At 51.7% G+C, this 17,947-nt stretch overlaps 1 protein-coding gene across 1 annotated transcript; it reads right to left on the bottom strand.

Moving 5' to 3' along the window:
• Positions 1-15,399: 15,399 nt before the first annotated feature.
• LOC112633825 lies at positions 15,400-17,367 on the bottom strand. Its single transcript, XM_025400783.1, has one exon. It carries the CDS (start codon positions 16,400-16,402, stop codon positions 15,734-15,736), a length of 669 nt encoding a protein of 222 aa, XP_025256568.1. The 5' UTR covers positions 16,403-17,367; the 3' UTR covers positions 15,400-15,733.
• Between the last annotated feature and the right edge of the window lie 580 nt (positions 17,368-17,947).

Below are 17,947 nucleotides of genomic sequence, written 5' to 3'. Positions count from 1 at the left end.
CGAAATAGAGGCCGGGGTGCAGTGGCTCATGCCTGTAGTCCCAGCACTTTGGGAGGCCGAGGTGGGTGGATCATGAGGTCAGGAGTTCAAGACCAGCCAGGCCAAGATGGTGAAACCTGTCTCTACTAAAAATACAAAAATTAGCTGGGCACAGTGGCGGGCACCTATAATCCCAGCTACTTGGGAGGCTGAGGCAGGAGAATTGCTTGAACCCAATAGGGAGAGGTTGCAGTGAGCCAAGGTCACACCACTGCACTCCAGCCTAGGTGACAGAGCAAGACTCTGTCTCAACAAAAAAGGAAGGAGGGAAGGAAGGAAGGAAGGAAGGAGGGAGGGAGGGAGGGAGGGAAGGAGGGAAGAAGGAAGGAGGAAGGAAGGAAGGAAGGAAGAGAGGAAGGGAGGGAGGGAGGAAGGAAGGAGGAAGGAAGGAAGGAAGGAAGAGAGGAAGGGAGGGAGGGAGGAAGGAAGGAGGAAGGAAGGAAGGAAGGAAGGGGGAGGGAGGAAGGAAGGAGGAAGGGAGGGAGGGAGGAAGGAAGGAGGAAGGAAGGAAGGAAGGAAGGAAGAGGGAGGGAGGAAGGAAGGAGGAAGGAAGGAAGGAAGGAAGGAAGAGGGAGGGAGGAAGGAAGGAGGAAGTAAGGAAGGAAGGAAGGAAGAGGGAGGGAGGAAGGAAGGAGGAAGGAAGGAAGGAAGGAAGGAAGAGGGAGGGAGGAAGGAAGGAGGAAGGAAGGAAGGAAGGAGGAGGGAGGGAGGAAGGAAGGAGGAAGGAAGGAAGGAAAGAAGGAGGAGGGAGGGAGGAAGGAAAGAGGAAGGAAGGAAGGAAGGAAGAGGGAGGGAGGAAGGAAGGAGGAAGGAAGGAAGGAAGAGGGAGGGAGGGAGAAAGGAAGGAAGGAGGAAGGAAGGAAGGAAGGAAGGAAGGTAGGTTGGTTTAATGGACTCACAGTCCCACATGGCTGGCGAGACCTCACAATCATGGCAGAAGGTGAAGGAGGAGCAAAGGCACGTCTTACATGGCAGCAGGCAAGAGGGCGTGTGCAGAGGAACTGCCCTTTAGAAAACCATCAGATCTCACGAGATTTATTCACTATCACGAGAACAGCACGGGAAAACCCCATTCCCATGATTCACTTACCTCCAATGGGTCCCTTCCATGACCGGTGGGGAAGGTGGGAGCTGCAATTCAAGGTAAGCTTTGGTTGGGGACACAGCCAAACCATGTCACCCAGCAAGTCCACTACTGAGTTTACACCCAATAGCTGCAACCTGCGTAACAGCTAAACCGAAAAATGTTCGCACTGAGATGTGCAGCAGTGGCAAGAAAGGTGAGTTGAATACAGCGTCTTCACAGCTGGGCATCATCCTAAGCTACAAACAGCTGCCGTGCCCAGCAGCAGGCACTCACCCTCCACACCCAGTATCAAAACACAGCAGCCAGTCCAAAGGCGCAAGCTGCAAAATTCCGTTTACTTCTGTTTCAAAAGCAGGCAAAGCTCAGGACTGGTGATGGCGGCCCAGATGCTCAATGGGGCTGAGTCTGGAGGTCCCCAAGGGGCTGAGAATGCCGGGTCTCTCTCTCCAGCTGGCGGCTGGCTCTCGGGCCTCTGCGTCCGGCTGGCAGCTGGCTCTCGGGCTGCCCTCAGCAGGCCCTTCCTCGCCTGTCTTCCCTGGCCCCACTGACTCCCCTGTTTTAACAAAAATTGGCACTACTAAAAAAAGCAACAATTTGCTTTCTATCCACCGATGGGAACAGGGTCATCTTTGCTTTCCCCCGACAGGAGGCCCCTGCGGGAAGTGACAGACACACGCTCACGCTCAGTTTCTCATCCTCTATGGAAAGGCGATGGCGAGTCTGGAAGGGGCGCTCTGCAGCTGAGGTCGGCGGATTCCTTACCCAGCTCCCCGTTGTAGGACCCCCCGGGTTACATCCATCTTCTCCCATCATCAGCAATGTGTTTGTCAACAATCCTTGCCTGTTTGAAGATTACGATTCAAGTGGAAAAACTGGCGTCTCATGTATCTGTCTGGGTCCTCCCAGGAGGATGATGGAAAGTCAACCCTGTGGGCCCCGAGTCAGGGGGAGCCCCCTCCACCCCCCGCCCGGGGCCCCGAGTCAGGGGGAGCCCCCTCCACCCCCCGCCCCGGGCCCCAAGTCAGGGGGAGCCCCCTCCACCCTCTGCCTGGGACCCCGAGTCAGAGGGAGCCCCCTCCACCCTCTGCCTGGGACCCCGAGTCAGGGGGAGCCCCCTCCACCCTCCGCCCGGGACCCCGAGTCAGGGGGAGCCCCTTCCACCCCCCACCCAGGGCTGGTTCGAGCATAGACACCACGGTGCTCTTCTGCCAGGTAACGCATCCTCCACTATCGGTGGGCGTAAGTCCTGAGTGTTTCCTGGTCTGCTGATGGCTCGTTTGTGAATATCCCTTTCTGAATTGCCAGACGGTTCCCTGTGCCCATTTTTAAGCATTTTTCATCACTTCCTTATGGATTTGTAAAAGCATTTTCTACATAGGGAATGTTCACTCTTTGTCACATAAATCCCAAGTATTACCCAGTTGGCAGCCTTTTAATTTTATTTTGGCATAGAGAAGTCATAAATATTTATTTGCGCAAGCATCGGAAATTTTCATATATGGCTTTTGCCATTGTTGTGAGCTTCTGGAATGCCCTTCCCACGCGGTTATTATGTAAGACTCTTAAGCATCATCGCACAAGAAAGTTGCCATTTACTTTCTTTATGAGAATTCCAGAAATAACGTTTTTGTGTGTTAAATGTAGAACATCACGTTACAGCTGTCTGACCAGCCGACTAGCTTTACGTGGCCCAGCCTCAGATCTCGGCTGTGCTTTTATGTGTGTCTGGGAGACACTGCATCTAGACAGGGTTAGTGGGGGTCCTGAGTTTTGGAGTCTGCTGTGTCTGCTTCTTGAGGCCATCAGTGAACTTGAGCTTGGTCTCTCCTCTCTTTCCGGAGACACTTGCATGATCCAGCCCATGCTACAAGTGCAGGCCGTCAGGACAATGCTCCCACAAAGCCCCCAGCCCAGCGAGGAGGCAGCACGCCGTTCCTGCGGGGCCCAGAGAGAAAGCCCCCTGCTGTGGTGGGCCGTGCTGGAGAGGCTGGAGGGCACGGACCGGGCAGGAGGCGCGGGGCACCTTCCGTCCTCCCTGGCTCAGCGGGGCTGTGTGTGGCCAGCCACCTTGGGCTCTTTCCTTGTCCGTAATACCATGCAGTCAAGAACAGGGTGAGCTGTGAATGAGTTCCCTTGACTGAGGTGCTGGTGGAAGGGAGAGGAGAGTGAGAGTGAAGTCTGAGAGCCCTGGGGGGGGGGGGTACTTGAGGGTTCAGGTCCCCCTGGGCCCTGAGGACACCCAACTTCACCTTTCCTGCCACTTTCCAGCACTGGGGCTGCCATGGCCTCCCCGATGAAATCAATTATCCCATTGCTACAGTCAGTTAAAAGTGAAATTAAATGAATTCTGAACATTAATAACAGGCTGTAATAAGACAAACTACCTCTTAATGATGCATAGAACCCTGATGAAAATAAATTTCCTTGTGGGGTGTGTGTGAGTGTGTGCGAGTCCGGTGGGGAACTCAAGGGGGAGTCTTATCTGCGGAATTAAAATGAATATTGATTACACAGCTGATAATTAATGATAGCAATTTTTGATTAAAAATGAGTTCATTTAGCAAACAAGTGGAGTGTGGTAACACATTACATCTAAAAATAGAATCCAGAAGAAAGGGCCCTTGTTACGCGGGCAGGATTACAATGAGCGCTTTGATCCTGAGGACGATGCCTCCGGATTCAAAATGAGCTTCTCACTCAGCAGCCCCTGGAACACACAGGCCTCCGGGAAATGACCGCCTGCATCTCCTCAGCGGGAAGGCAAGACGGTGCTGCTGAGGCCCAGGCTCCAGCCTTCCACAAGATCCAGGGGCTCAGGGAGAAGCGACTGGGCCTTCGGGTGCTTCTCTCCGAAATCCCATGGCTTACAGGGATTCAGCAAAAATGGGACAAAACGGGGCAGTAACCCTGGAAGTGCTGCTGCGCTGAGAAGGACTCCTCCACCCCGGGCAGGTTTGTTCTGTCTCCCTCTCTCTCTCTCACACACACACAAACATACACATATACAGACACATACATACACACGCATACACAGACACACATACACAGACACACACACACACAAACACACACATAGACACACACACACATACACATACACACACACAGACACACACACATAGACACACACACAGACACACATACACAGACACACACACACACAAACACACACATAGACACACACACACATACACATACACACACACAGACACATACACACATAGACACACACACAGACACACACACACATACACACACGTATATACACACACACACACACACACACACACGGAAATGTTTATGTGGCTGAATTCAGTAAAAGCATCTGCAAAGCGCTTCTGACTCAGAGCAGCCGAAACGCTGGGTGAGATGTGGAAGCCGTGGCTGCGGCTGCGCCGGTGATAAGGACAGAAACGCCGCCACGCATGGGGGCTGCCCTCAGGGGAGCGGGACGGGCAGGAGGGCACTGCAGGTGGCTCAGTCCCAGGCCTGAAACCAGTTGCCGTGGGCAGCATGTGGGGGCACAGCAGGGGCAGGGCCCTAAAAGCGGGAGAATTCGGACTCCAGACATCCATAAAGCCAGGACACCCCCAAAGGGCAACAATTTGGAGCATGAGCCGGAAAAGGGATTCTGGTCTTTCTTCCCATGACCTCACGGGAGAGGGTCCCCCTGCCTCGCTCTGGCAAAGCAGAGAGAACAGAAGAGAGCCCATCCGTCCACCTGCCTCCCAGCGCCTCCACCTCCACCGACTTGTGTAGCCCCCACCTGCCCCCACCGGAAAGGCCAGCGATTTCAGGGCCCGACACGCCGTCCACGGGCCGTTCCAGTGACAGACGCAGCGCTCGACCAGGGCTTCCCACACCTGCAGGCAGCACAGGGTTACATTAAACAGACATCACAGCCTCGCCAAGGAAAAGCCGCCTCACCTGTGAGTCAAGGGAAGCAGAGAAATGCAGGGTGGAGGCCTGGCGGGACTGGGAGGCTCCAGCTCGGAATTCACACAGCAGAGCTGAGTCCAGGGGAGAGCCAGGGGGAATGTGGTGGCGGAACAAGGACTCTCAGGATTAAAAAGGAGCATCGTGAAAGAACACAGATGGGTGGGATTTAAAACCAACTGCCAGTCAGACACAACTCAAGAAAATGGAAAGTGGTGTCGTCGAAATTTCCCGGTGAGGCAGGACAAAAAGACCAAAAATGTGAATGAAAAACGTTAAGAAACTCGAAGGATTGAGGAAGCCCAGTGTGTCCCTGAGAGTCGCAGGAGGAAAAGAGAAGGAGCGATGATGAGCAGGTGTTTGCTGGGGAATAGAGGGCTCACAGGATGGCGTCTGAGACAGGCATGGGCGCTGTGCCCCGAAAGCCTCCCTGACTCCCTAAACACACACATCTAAACACCTCCTGGTGAAAATGCAAATCACCAAGTCAACAGCTGCAGAGAAAGAGCGGCCCCTGCGCAGAGGGAGGCGACTCCACCCAACAGGCGGTTCCTCAGCAGCCCTGGAAGCTGGAAGACAGTCGGATAAGATCTTCAAAGCCCTGGGAGAAAATAACTGCGGAACTTGAAAACTTGAATGGTAAACTCACAAAAATACTTTTGATAAGGAGATAGAAAGATATTTTCAGAGGAACAAAACCCAGAGTTTGCAATCAGCAGGCAATCACTCATGAATTTCAAAGCAGTGTATTTCAGGAAGAAATAAGAGAATTCCAGAAGGAAAGTGTTTTAGCTACTAGCCCACATTTGCCTTCTCTTTCAGCTGAAAACACGGGCTGAGAGTCAGTGATTGCTTCTAAGCAGAACATCACCACGCTGTGGTCACTGCCCCCTCTGCCTGTCCCTGGACATCCCCAGAGCTCACACCCTCCTTGCACCCAAGAGTGATGAACATCGTCTCAGCAGAGAAGCTGCCATCCGCTGTCCATGGCTGGCCAGTCCCCAGCCACTCTGTTCTCTATATGTGTTCACCAACCCCAGAGTCAACGCGTGGTGTGTCCAGTGTCTGCATCTGGCCACCCGGGCATGAACGTCACCACTCCAGGAATTTTGCCCTGTCCACGGCCCTCCCCCATTGTTAAGGTCAGGCCGTGGTTCACTTGAGAGCTTGGTAAACCTTACTGAGTGAGGGTATTATTTCATTATGTCTTCCAAAGGATTCATGCCAAAATATTCATATACTAATTCTCAACATGAGAAAACTGAAACCCAGAAAGGATGTGGCCACTTACTCAGGACTGAAAAACTATGTATTTTTCAGGACCCTTGATTTGAACCCACCAGAGAGTAAGCCCCAGCAGCCAGCATGGAGCGGATGACCCTGGAGTGTAGCCAACTGGAGTCTCAGACCCACATGGGCAAAATAGAGAAGCGGAAACATGGGGCCACTGAGAAAGAGCAGCCAGGCAGGACCCACACTGGCCCCTACTGCCTGCCCTGTCCGAAGCACACTCACACTCACCCCTCCAGCCCTGCCCCAAACACGCTCACACCTTCCCCTCCATCCCCTTTCCCTTCAGCCCTGCCCAAAGCAGGCTCACATCCTCCCCTCCAGCCCTGCCCAAAGCAGGCTCACACCCTCCCCTCCAGCCCTGCCTTCTCATGATGCTCTGTTGTTCCCCAGTTGTTCCTTTGTCCAGGCTGTCTCTTGTGACCAAAGCCCTCCCTCTACGATTGTGCTCACATAGAGCCTCCCCAAAGCCTTCCATAAACACCTCAGGTCTAAAATAACAGCCACCACCACATGAAGAGCGAACGACCATGGGCTTGAATGTGGGCCAGGCATTGTGTCAAGTCCACAGCTCCAGAGTCTAATTTAATTTTCCCAGCAGCTCTGGGAAGAAGGTGCTATCATTTCCATGATCTTGCATGGAATCAAAAACGCAAAGAATGAGATAACTTGTGCACAAACCCACAGCTTGTATGTCACAGAGACTGAGTTCAAACCTAGATACCACCCATGACCCTCAGAACTGAATATTGAGATTGATGGGAGGATGGATGGAAGCAAGGAGAGATGAATGGATGAATGGATGGATGGATGGATGGATGGATGGATGGATGGATGGATGGATGGATAGGTGGGTGGATGTGTGGGTGGGTAAATGGATGGATGGATGTGTGGATGGATGGATGGATGGATGGGCAGGTAGATGGATGAGTTGGTGGATGGATGGTGGAAGGATGAAAGGATGGGTGAGTAAATAGAGATGTGGGTGGGTAGATAGATAGGTGCATGAGTGAATGGATGTGTGGATGGGTGGATGGATGATGGTGCATGGATAGTTGGATGAATGGATGGATGGGCGGGTGGTGGATGGAAGGATGGATCATGGATGAGTGGGTGGATGCATAGATGTGTGGATGGGTGGATAGATGATGGATGGGTGGTGGATAATGAATGAATAGATGTGTGGATGGGTGTATGGATGATGGATGGATGGATAGATGGATGGGTAGATGAGTGGGTCAATGGATGGTGGAAGGATGAATAGATGGATCATGGATGGGTGCATGGATGGATGTGTGGGTGGGGAGATGAACAGGTGCCTGTATGTATGTGAATGTGTGGATGGGTGGTGGATGGATGAATTGGATGTGTGGATGGGTGGATGGATGGGTGGATGAATGGATGTGGGTGGAAGAATGGATGGCTGAATTGTAGATTAATGGGTGGATGGATGTGTGGATGAAAGGATGGGTGAATAAATGGATATGTGGGTGGGTAGATGGATAGCTGCGTGGATGAATGGAGGTGTGGATGGGCAGATGGATGATGGGTGGGTGCCTGAATGTATGTATGATGTGGCTGTGTGGATGGGTGGTAGATGGATGGATATGTGAATGAGTGGATGGATGATGTATGGATGGATAGATGGGTGAATGGATGGATGTGTAGGTGGAAGGATGGATCATGGATGGGTGGGTCAATGGATGTATGGGTGGGTAGATGGGTGGGTGGATGGATGAATGGATGATGCTTTTGATTTTATTGGACTGGGATGATAAGAAGGTCCTAAAGTCCCCTGGAAGAGATGTTGCTGTCTGCAGGTCTCACAGGGCACCTTGATTGTGGCCACAGAGTGTGAAGGACGTGTGGCCCTGTGGGCATTGCCCATTGACACCCTCCATGCCCTTCCCAGTACTGTGCCTCCTCTCCCTTTATCTCGTTTTCCTGCTTCCTCTCTGCTTCCATCTCTGACACCTGGTGACTCCTGCGGCCTTTGCCCTTCCTCCCACAGATCCTCTTGTCTTGCTTCTCATTAAGCACTGCAGTGGACGCTCTGAAGAAGCTTTGGGGCTGTGCCAATTTGCTCTGTGACAATGTCACAGAGCTCAAAAGCTCCTCTTTAAGCCAGGTCTGTCAGTCAGCAGCTGCCTTGTGAGGAGGCAGAGCTCCTCTGTTGGTAAAGAAGGAGCAGGGAGGGAAGGGCGTCTGTGCAATTAACCTGGACACTGCCAGGACACGCACATGATCTGATCCCACCCGTGCTCGGTGTTGGCCCAGTCTCTTGTGGGCTCACCTTCCAGTGGACGTCTTTGCCCTTGCACGGCTGGAATGCAGCATGCTCACCAGGTGTGTTCATGTGTACAGATGTGCTTTTTAAACATCTCCCTTTCCATTGTTCACCAAGCAATTCAACTGCTCTCACTTGGAAGAAAAGGAAAGTGACGTCAAAAGGTGCATAATTAGTAACATATAAAAGAAATGGTAATGAGTGCACATAAGGTGAAAATGCAAATTGCACAGGTGCCTTTGCAGATGAAGGGCTTTGAGTCGACTTCAGGTCCTCTGGGCTTCCATTAGCATGCTGGCAGGAGCCAATTATTCAGCAGGTATTTAATAAATACTCAAGGTGAGTTTATGCATCTTGTACATGAGTTCCCATTGCCTGTGATGGAAGCAGCTCTCAGATGTCTGGGGAGATTTTCTACTAAAAAACTTGAGATTTAAAGTTTATGGATAATGGAGATCTATTTTTTGCATGTATCTCAGATACAGAGTTTGTATTACCAATTCTTCTCTCTCTCTGTTCCGAGTCTGGGACAGCTTATGTACCTTAGGGCTACGCAGGATCTCTCAGTCAAAACCCCCCCACACAAAAGAATCCTAAGGCTTGGAATGGGAAGAAGAAGCCCGGGAGGGAGGTGAGGATGACTCCCAGCCCCCTACTTAAGAGATGGTTCTGCAGGGATAGTCAACAGGGAGGAAGGCCTCCTGGCTGCTGTCACTGGAGAACAGGGGCAGCTGCCATGCAAGGCCAATGTGACTGACACCTCTACCCCTGGGTCACCTGATGAAGCCACAGATGGGAAGCCTTTTGGGGAAAGGCTATCAGGGCTACCCTGGGGGCCCCAAATCCCCACTGCCTGCACGAAGGGTAGGCATTAGCATGAGGGCACACTGTGGAGACAGCGTAGGGACCGCTCCTGTTCAACCTTCAAGTACATTTAGTGACAGAGACCAGGTCTGCTTCAGCAACCAGATAAGAACATTTGGAATTAGCGTCTTAACCGTTCCTGGTTTCCTGAGGGTACCACTTTTGTTATGTCCCCTCATCACATCAATTTATATATGAATCGTGAGCCATCGGTTGACTTTTCTGTACTTAACACCAAGCGCTAGGCTTTCTGGGGGACCCAGGACAGGGCACTCCCTGCAAACGCAGAGCTCATGAGGGAGGGGTCACGCACTGTGTTCCCCCCACCCCACATCCGGCATCCAGTCACTAAGAGCTTCCGGGAGGAGTGGCTAAAAGTGAGTGGTTACGGACGCATTGAGAGAGGCAAGATTCTCGTGAGAGGCACAAGAGGAGAGCAGCGTGGCTGCTGAACACCTACTGATTAAGCCCCACTGCCTGCGAGCCACTGTTCTAAATGGTGGGGACACCACGGGGGAGGAACAGTGGGAACTCTGTGTTCTCCTAGAATCTAGGTGGGGGAGACAGACGGCACATCAAGTACGTAAGAAAAACTCTCCTCACGTGAGACGGCCAGCGCTTCATGCAAAGCGTGAGGCAGGCGAGGGTGGGGAGTTGTGTGTGCGTGTGAATGTGTGCACACGTGTGAGCACATATACATGTCTCACACATTTGTCTGTGGCACCTGTGCATGTCTGTGTGTGTTCGCATGGGGTGGCTAGGGAGGGTTGCATCGAGGTGACCCTTGGCAGAGCCTTGCAGGAAGGGAGGGAGGGATTCGCGCAGACACCTGGGGAAGCTCTGCAGAGGGAGAACAGCCAGGCAGCCGAGCAGGGGTCTCGGGGAGCCAGGGGGCTGCACGGGAGGGGCTGGGAGGGGAGAGGAGACCCCACCAGCGGCATCCAGAGGAGCAGCTTGCAAAGGAGCCGATGCGAATGAGCAGGACCTAAAAAAGAAAGTTTGACATTCTGATGAGGAACATAAAATAAAAATCCACATCTGTCCCGAATGAGCAGACTTGAGGCCATCAGGATCCAACATCCAGCAAAGCTGCTGAGCCCAGTCCCTGCTTCAGGTTCTGGGGATGCAGCTGAGAGCCAGAGCGGCCAACGCCTCTGCCTTCTGGAAGTCGTGAGGTGCCTTCCAGACAGCAATGCTTCCTGATTCACTCACACACTCACTAAGACTCCAAATAAAATACTAGCAGGATGTTTGGAAATGCTGTAAAATAATTCTAAAGTTTAGCTGGAAAAATAAAGGTATGACCAAGGAAACCAGAGCTGGGAAGGGCTGCACCTCTCTGGTGTGATAATGTAATTTTTTTTTTTTTTTTTTTTTTTTTGAGAAGGAGTTTTGCTCTTGTTCCTCAGGCTGGAGTGCAATGGCACAATCTCCGTTCACCGCAGCCGCCGCCTCCCGGGTTCAAGCGATTCTCCTGCCTCAGCCTCCCAAGTAGCTGGGATTACAGACACCTGCCACCACGCCCAGCTAATTTTGTATTTTAGTAGAGAGAGGGTTTCACCATGTTGGTCAGGCTGGTCTCGAACTCCTGACCTTAGGTGATCCGCCCACCTTGGCCTCCCAAAGTGCTGGGATTACAGGCGTGAGCCACCACACCCGGCCAATAATGTAATTTAAACTGGATGATGAAGGTGCTTCTAGACGTCTGCAGGCACAGATGGGCAGACAAACCCAGCAGGTTTTCACAATCCAAACAGGTCCCAAACATGGGTAGGATTTAGCACAGGGCAAAGGATTTAGCTCCAGAGCTGAGGTGCCTCCTCGGTAACCACTGCAGGGCCCTGGGCAGCCACGAGAAAAATGTTGGAGTTTTTATCACTTTAAATATAAAGTCACACACAATTCCAGATGGATCCAGGGCTGAAAATGAAACCATGAAGAAAATACAAAAGAAGAAGAAGAAAATACCAAAAAAGAAAGCTTTCAAGGCATTATACACAACCTGTGAGCTATAAAAGAAACAACTTGAGAAGCTTCAGGCAATTTAAAAATATCATAAAGATTTAAAGGCAAAGGCGCAAAATGGAAATGCACTGTCACATGTATCGCAGAAAAGGTTAATAATGTCATTAATACACAAACATCTCTTACAAGCTGTGAAAAGGTAAACAATCCAAGAGAAGAGCAAAGCAGCCCGGGACACGAGCAGAGGCAGCCCACAGACATCAGGGATTCGTGGGGGAGGAACACAGGGGAGGGGTCCTCGGCTCACCTGGGGATCAGCAACGCCCTCATCGGCAGAGGGGGAGCCTGGTTCAGACAGGACTAGGAAAGACAGGACTTAGGACTGAGCAGGCCCCAGAGTTGGGCAGATGTGGGAGACCAGACGTCCCCGTACACTGCTGTGGGGAGACCAGACGTCCCCGTACACTGCTGTGGAACTTAGGAAGACACCAACCATCCATAGACAATTAACAACTTCTTTGCAACTTAAAATGCAGATACCTTGGACACATACGTCCATGTCTGGGGGTTATCTCAAAATAAACATATTTGCATAAGGACACAAACATTTGTAAAAAAGAATGTTCTTTGTGACATCTCAGAAACGAGGAAAAAATTGGAAAGCGTTAATTGCCTACCACCAAAGGACATGTTAATAAATCATGGTCTCTGCACCCAGCAGTGCCATATGCCAAATCCACATGGGTGGTCATGGTAAGGGATTCAAATATTTTCAAATAAATTATCTATTATTAGATGCGAAAAATCAATGTCTAAAATATTAAACCCATTTGGGTAAAAATGTGTCTTTTGCACGCATGTGACTATAAATATGTATCTATTTTATATAATAGGGAATGGGTATAAAAACCACTAACAGAGACAGCACCATACTCTACTAAAAGCCATCCGTGAGAGGGGGCACCTTGGCTAAGAAGCCCCAGAGGGCATGGCTGAGGGCACAGGAAACAGAACCCTGAGCTTCTCTTCTGAGTCCAGGATCCCCTGCCCCTCGTGCTGTCCTGACCGGACGGCTTCCCGGGTGGGAACAGAGATGGGCAGAGAGGCTGGCGGGCTCCTGTTAACCCCGCAGGACAGGCACAGCCCCGGAGCTTGGGAATCACCCATGGCTGTGCATCCCTCAACAAAGGAAAACAGTCTCCCGACCACTGGCCACATCTGCTTGGCCGTTGGTAATCGTCAAGGCCTGGCCCAGGATGGGAGCCGGAGGACACATGGCAGAAGCGATTGGGTGCAGAGAGTCAGCGCTGTGAGTGCAAGCAATGTGTGTCTCTGTGGCGTGTGTCAGCAGGGTGTGTACGTGTCAGTGTTGTTTGCATGAGCCCGCTCGTGTGTGTCCATGTTGTGTGTGTCTCAGGTCTTGCTGTGTGTGTCCACACTGTGTGTGGGTCAGTGTTGTATGTGTGTGTCCTGTCATGTGGGTGTGACATGTGTTAGTGTTGTGTCTGTGTTGTGTGTGTCTCAGTGCTGTGTATCTCCACATTGTGTGTGTGAGTCGGTGTTGCTTCCGTGTCCCTGTTGTGTGAGTGTGATGTTTGTGTGAGTGTGGTGTGCGTTAGTGTTGTGTCTGTATTGTGTGTGTGTCAGCATTGTGTCCATATTGTGTCTCCGTGTTTTCTATGTCTCAGTGTTGTCTGTGTGAGTCTTGTGTGTATTTGGTGTCTCCATGCTTTGTGCCTCAGTGTTGAGTATGTGACCCCCAGCCTCTGCAGGGGTGTCCATCCCATCCTTACAAATGGACGGACCCACCCCGGCACTGACATCACCCTGCAGCTGAGGGATGCAACCACACGGGACGCAGGGGCACGGAATGACCCTGGCCAGGAGACCTGGTCAGCCCTACACACCCTGACCCCGGGCTGACTGTCCGCGATGGGAGAGCACTTGAACGCTCCTTCCACCCTAGCTTCGTGTGCGCACCTGCCAGCTCTTCAGGACAGGTAACGCCGTGTTTCTGGATGGCATGAAGCTCTCACCTTTCCGTGGAACAGCCCATATGCAGGGACTATTTGGAGCCAAGTCAGAGTCCAGGATTCACAGTCAGACGTCAGTTCCCTGAGATGACAACTGCGGGGTGGATTTTAGAATCACAGGGAGTTCGGGAACGGGACGCAGAGGTCAAGGAGCAGCTGGCCAAGGGTCATTTCTCTCCACCATCGCTGACCAATCGGACTTGGGTGGGAGCCTCGTGAGGAGCAGGTGCCGTGTCTCCTGGCCCTGCACCATGAGTTACGCCGTGTGCAGGGGGTTATGTTGTCTTTTTGAAAAGGCTCCTCCAGCCTCTGGGTCTGATGCATTGGACTGAGGGCTGTGGATGGATGACTTCATTGCCATGTCGGTGTCTTCGTCTTGGAGAGCTTCTCTGCCCTCACTGCCGACGTGCACCGGCCTTCCTCACTGGCCATCCGGTGAAGCCTTGCCCGGCAGTGAGACCGATTGTGTATCACACACTGCAGCGTGGGGATCCGCACTTTTCATTTTTCCTCCCTCAACATCATGCATCCCGCAAACTAGCATTTGCAGATGTTAATACCTGTAATAAATTCCCTCCCTCCCTCTATACTCCTTGCCAGGACACAGACTGTGTGACATCTCCTTGTCTGCCTATGGAAAGATGGAAGGACAGACGGAAGAGATTTGGGAGAGAAAGGAAGCAAAGGGAAGAAGGGACAGAGAGAGGGAGGGGAGAGCAGAGCCCTATTCTCAATTCTCAGGAGGTGCCGGCTTCTCAATGTGTCCGCCAATGTCTGTATGTGATTTCTGTTCACTTCACAGGAAATGATGCTTCGGGTGACTTCTGATTGAATCAGGGTATCATAAGATGCCTCTACTGAAGAGAAAAAATATATAATCAATTTTCATTAAAATGTGCACTAGATGGTTCTTGAGAACCTATTGTGTGCCTGGCAGTGTGTAAGGCTCAGGGGATCCCCTGGGGACAGGGGGCACGAGTTTGGGCTCTGCAGGCTGACAGCAGAGTCGAGGTCTGCCCCACACTTGCAGGTAGCTTGGGACAGGCTTTTAGCCTCTCTAATCCTTGTCTGTAACATGGTAAGAGCAAGAATATTTGTGGAGCAGTTTTGCTGTGATGATGCTGTCAGCAATTGTAGCTGTATTTAGCTTTCACCTAATGGTAAAGTGGATTTTTCCCCCCAGTAATCACATTCCAACATAAGCCAGCATCTAAAAGAATCCTCAGCCCAGTCATCGGTTTTCTGAGCTCTGAGCTTTCTAAGATGCTCCATGGCATCTCCCTCCCCTGTATCCACCCCTGTGTGGGGGAATCTTGTCCCTGGCGACGTGGGAAGGCGGGCTCCTTCTCAGGCCTTGGAGGAAGGCACATCCCACTGCCAGAACGCGCTTCCGTGCACCTCCAGTCCGAAAATTTTCCACCCAAGTCACAGTGTTTCCCAAGAGAACTCAGAGGTTTTGGAAACAGGACGGAAGATGCACATTTTGGTTGCTGTAGATGAAATTTACTGGTATATGCAGATTTTATGGCTAAGTGCCTCTTTTTAAAAAGCTTCCATCCCACAATTCCTTCCCCATTGACGGGCCGTTCCAGATTATCTTATTGTAATTAGATTTAGACTTTCAGCCAACCTTCTGCATCACTTCAGCTATTTCAGAAAAATGAAGGAAGCTTTCCAAATGTTTTCCACAGCGTAACGCGGTGCCCGGGGAATGTCGCGGTGCTGGGCTCGGAGGCCCCTCCTGTTACTGTTCTATTTCCTTGCGCTCCCAGATAGGGACGCCCCCGCAGCGGCCCCAAGTCCAGGGACACCCTCGCCCTGCCTGGAGCAGGCTGACCCCTCGCCTCGATGCCCAGCCCACCCGGCTCATCCTCGCTTGTCTCTACAAGGGCAATCCTGTTTTTATTTCAACTCTTCTGAATTCTAACCGCACTGCCAAAACAAGGAGGGAGAGGGGAGAGAGGAAGAAAGAAAAAATAACCTCTCTCTAAGTAAATGAGGCTGCTGGGCTTTGGGAACCTGCCAAGCCCTTTCTATGAGGAGCTGTTATATCAGATTTCTCAGCAAGAAAGAAACAGGAAAATTAGTGTGCGGTTGAATTGGAGACTAAAATTAGCCATCTTGAAAAACAAATCTCCGATAAATACAACGAGGATTTATGGCTAAAATTACAGGCAGCACAGATGGCATCTGATGGCATTTTATCTCAAGGGGGAAAATACTCCTTTTACATTACAGCATCAGCATTATAGGTTCAGGGATGATTGTGTGGGGTCTTGCACCATTTTCAACACATAACGGCAAGTGGCTCGGCTTCATCAGCTCTTTGGGAGACGTTAGGGGCACAGGGCCAGCATGCTGAAAGGTCACTTTGGCCAATCCACTGCCTGTGGGCTGATTCTTAGTTCCCCTGGTATAAGCAGGGAAGGAATCTCTTCTGATTTCGAAGGCCCCTTGTGAAGGAAACCCCACACCGGTGACTCCCCACCCTGTGTTTAGAACGTTCGCCTCCAGGTCGGGGTTTAATTGGTTTGTTGGTGACTCCTCATCCCCGTCTCCCCCTCTGCATATTCCGAGTGTCCTCTTGGGCCTCCTCGGCTGAGATTTTAGGGTGGAAGAGGCAGTGACACGGAAGCACGGAAGCACAGCTGTCTGACAAACCGGGGGGACATTGGGCCCCAAAGCAGACCTTGCCCCAGTACAGATTTGGTTCCCTGCAATGACCCTCTGGAATAAAACAAAGGTGTAGGCTACGTGTCTCTGGGGTGGTGCCTCCAGGTGGGCAGTGCCGCAGGAGCCTGTGGTGGCAGCCGAGACCCAGAGGTGTTTGTCGGTGGCATGGCCAGAGCCATCACAGGGAAAGGCAGCCACACAGAAGGGGACCTGCCACATGGTCGTCATTGCCGGAGGCTTCCAGCCTGGAAATCCATCCTCCCAGGCGTGGGTTCCCTCGGCTATGGTGGCCGTGTACTATAAGGTAAGGCCCCAGTGAACCCGGATGTGCCTGGTCTGGGTGACCCCTGAGCCCATAGATGGAGCCCAGGTGGGACAGAGGCTGTGGCCTGGAGAGGTGCAGCCAGTGTATGGGGGGCTTCAGGGCCCCGGGTCCAAAGCAGCTCAGCTTTGAGGGGGCTCGGCCTTCAGTCACGCTCCATTCTCCACCACACTCCAGAGGCCCCCAAGAGAGTCCCCGACGCTTAATTGGCTGGACTTTTTTGTGTTATTTTTCTTCTAGCTCATTAATGCTGCAAATATAGATCATTGAAATAGAGGCTCGGAAGTATTATTTGCTTTGCTTTGTATCTTGAAATAATTTTAGATGTACGGAAGAACTGAAAAGATGCCACAGCAGCGTCCACGTGCCTGTCACCTGCTCCCCTTCTACTAACGCAGCTCACATCGATGTGCTTAGTAAGTTGTCTGTAGCTCCGGGAAATTAACGGTGATACCACACAACAGACTGAATGAAAGACTTGATTTGGACTTAGTTTTCCTTCAACGTCCTCCTTCTGTCCCAGGACATCACGCTGCGTGTGGTCACCAGGTCTCCTCACCGCATCCTCCAAACTCTGACAACGGGAGGTGATTATTTTAACAGAAAGATTGAAAAGCTGGCCGAGAATGAGAAAAAAAGACAGAGAAATTTTCCATGAAACAAAAGACTGAGAAATTGTCAAGATTGGATTCTGGTCACGGATTTTATAGAATCTTGTATTCTCTAATGCTTTCTCGTGGTGAGACCAACACGGTGGGTTTGGGGGAAGAGACCCCCGGAGGGGCGGTGGGCTCCGTCTCCCGTCACACAGCGGCTGCGTGTCACCACACGCGTGCCGGGCGCGCCAGCTCTGTCCCTGGCCAGGCTGCCGTCTGCCAGCTGTCTGCGGCACGGACGGTTTTGCTCCTTCCTGCTCTGTTGTTAGAAGTGAGTCACGAGTCCAACCCACACTCCAGGGTAGGAGAGTTAAGCCCCACCTCCGAAAAGGAGGGGCATGAGAGAGTTTGTGGACACAAGGTACAACCACCAGTCACGAGTGCAGGCTTTGGGTGACACACTCTGAGGCCATGCAAATGCCCTGTTTCTCCTCCAAGGCCTCTGCCCTTCGGGTCATTCCTGCAGCAATTAAGACTGTGGTGTTCTTGGGGTGGTTCTCTCCCTCCCTCTGTCCTTTTCCTCTTATTCTTCAAAATTGTTATTAGTTTTGTTTTTTTATTTTTTTTGAGACAGAGTTTGACTCTCCTTGCCCAGGCTGAAGGGCAATGGTGCCATCTCGGATCACTGCAACGTCCGCCTCCCAAGTTCGAATGATTCTCCTGCCTCAGTCTCCCAAGTAGCTGAGATTACAGGCGTCTGCCACCACGGCCAGCTAATGTTTTTTGTATTTGTAGTAGAGGCAGGGTTTCACCATGTTGGTCAAGCTGGTCTCGAACTCCTGACCTCAGGTGATC

The sequence above is a fragment of the Theropithecus gelada genome, chromosome 10, assembly GCF_003255815.1.
Source record: "Theropithecus gelada isolate Dixy chromosome 10, Tgel_1.0, whole genome shotgun sequence".
NCBI lineage: Eukaryota > Metazoa > Chordata > Mammalia > Primates > Cercopithecidae > Theropithecus > Theropithecus gelada.
Note: the sequence above shows the minus strand (reverse complement) of the source record. Positions and strands in the feature narration are given on the sequence as shown.

Bases quoted from the DNA above. Each gene is read 5' to 3' on its own strand.
- LOC112633825 (XM_025400783.1), bottom strand. From the start codon at position 16,402: ATGACGACCATGTGGCAGGTCCCCTTCTGTGTGGCTGCCTTTCCCTGT.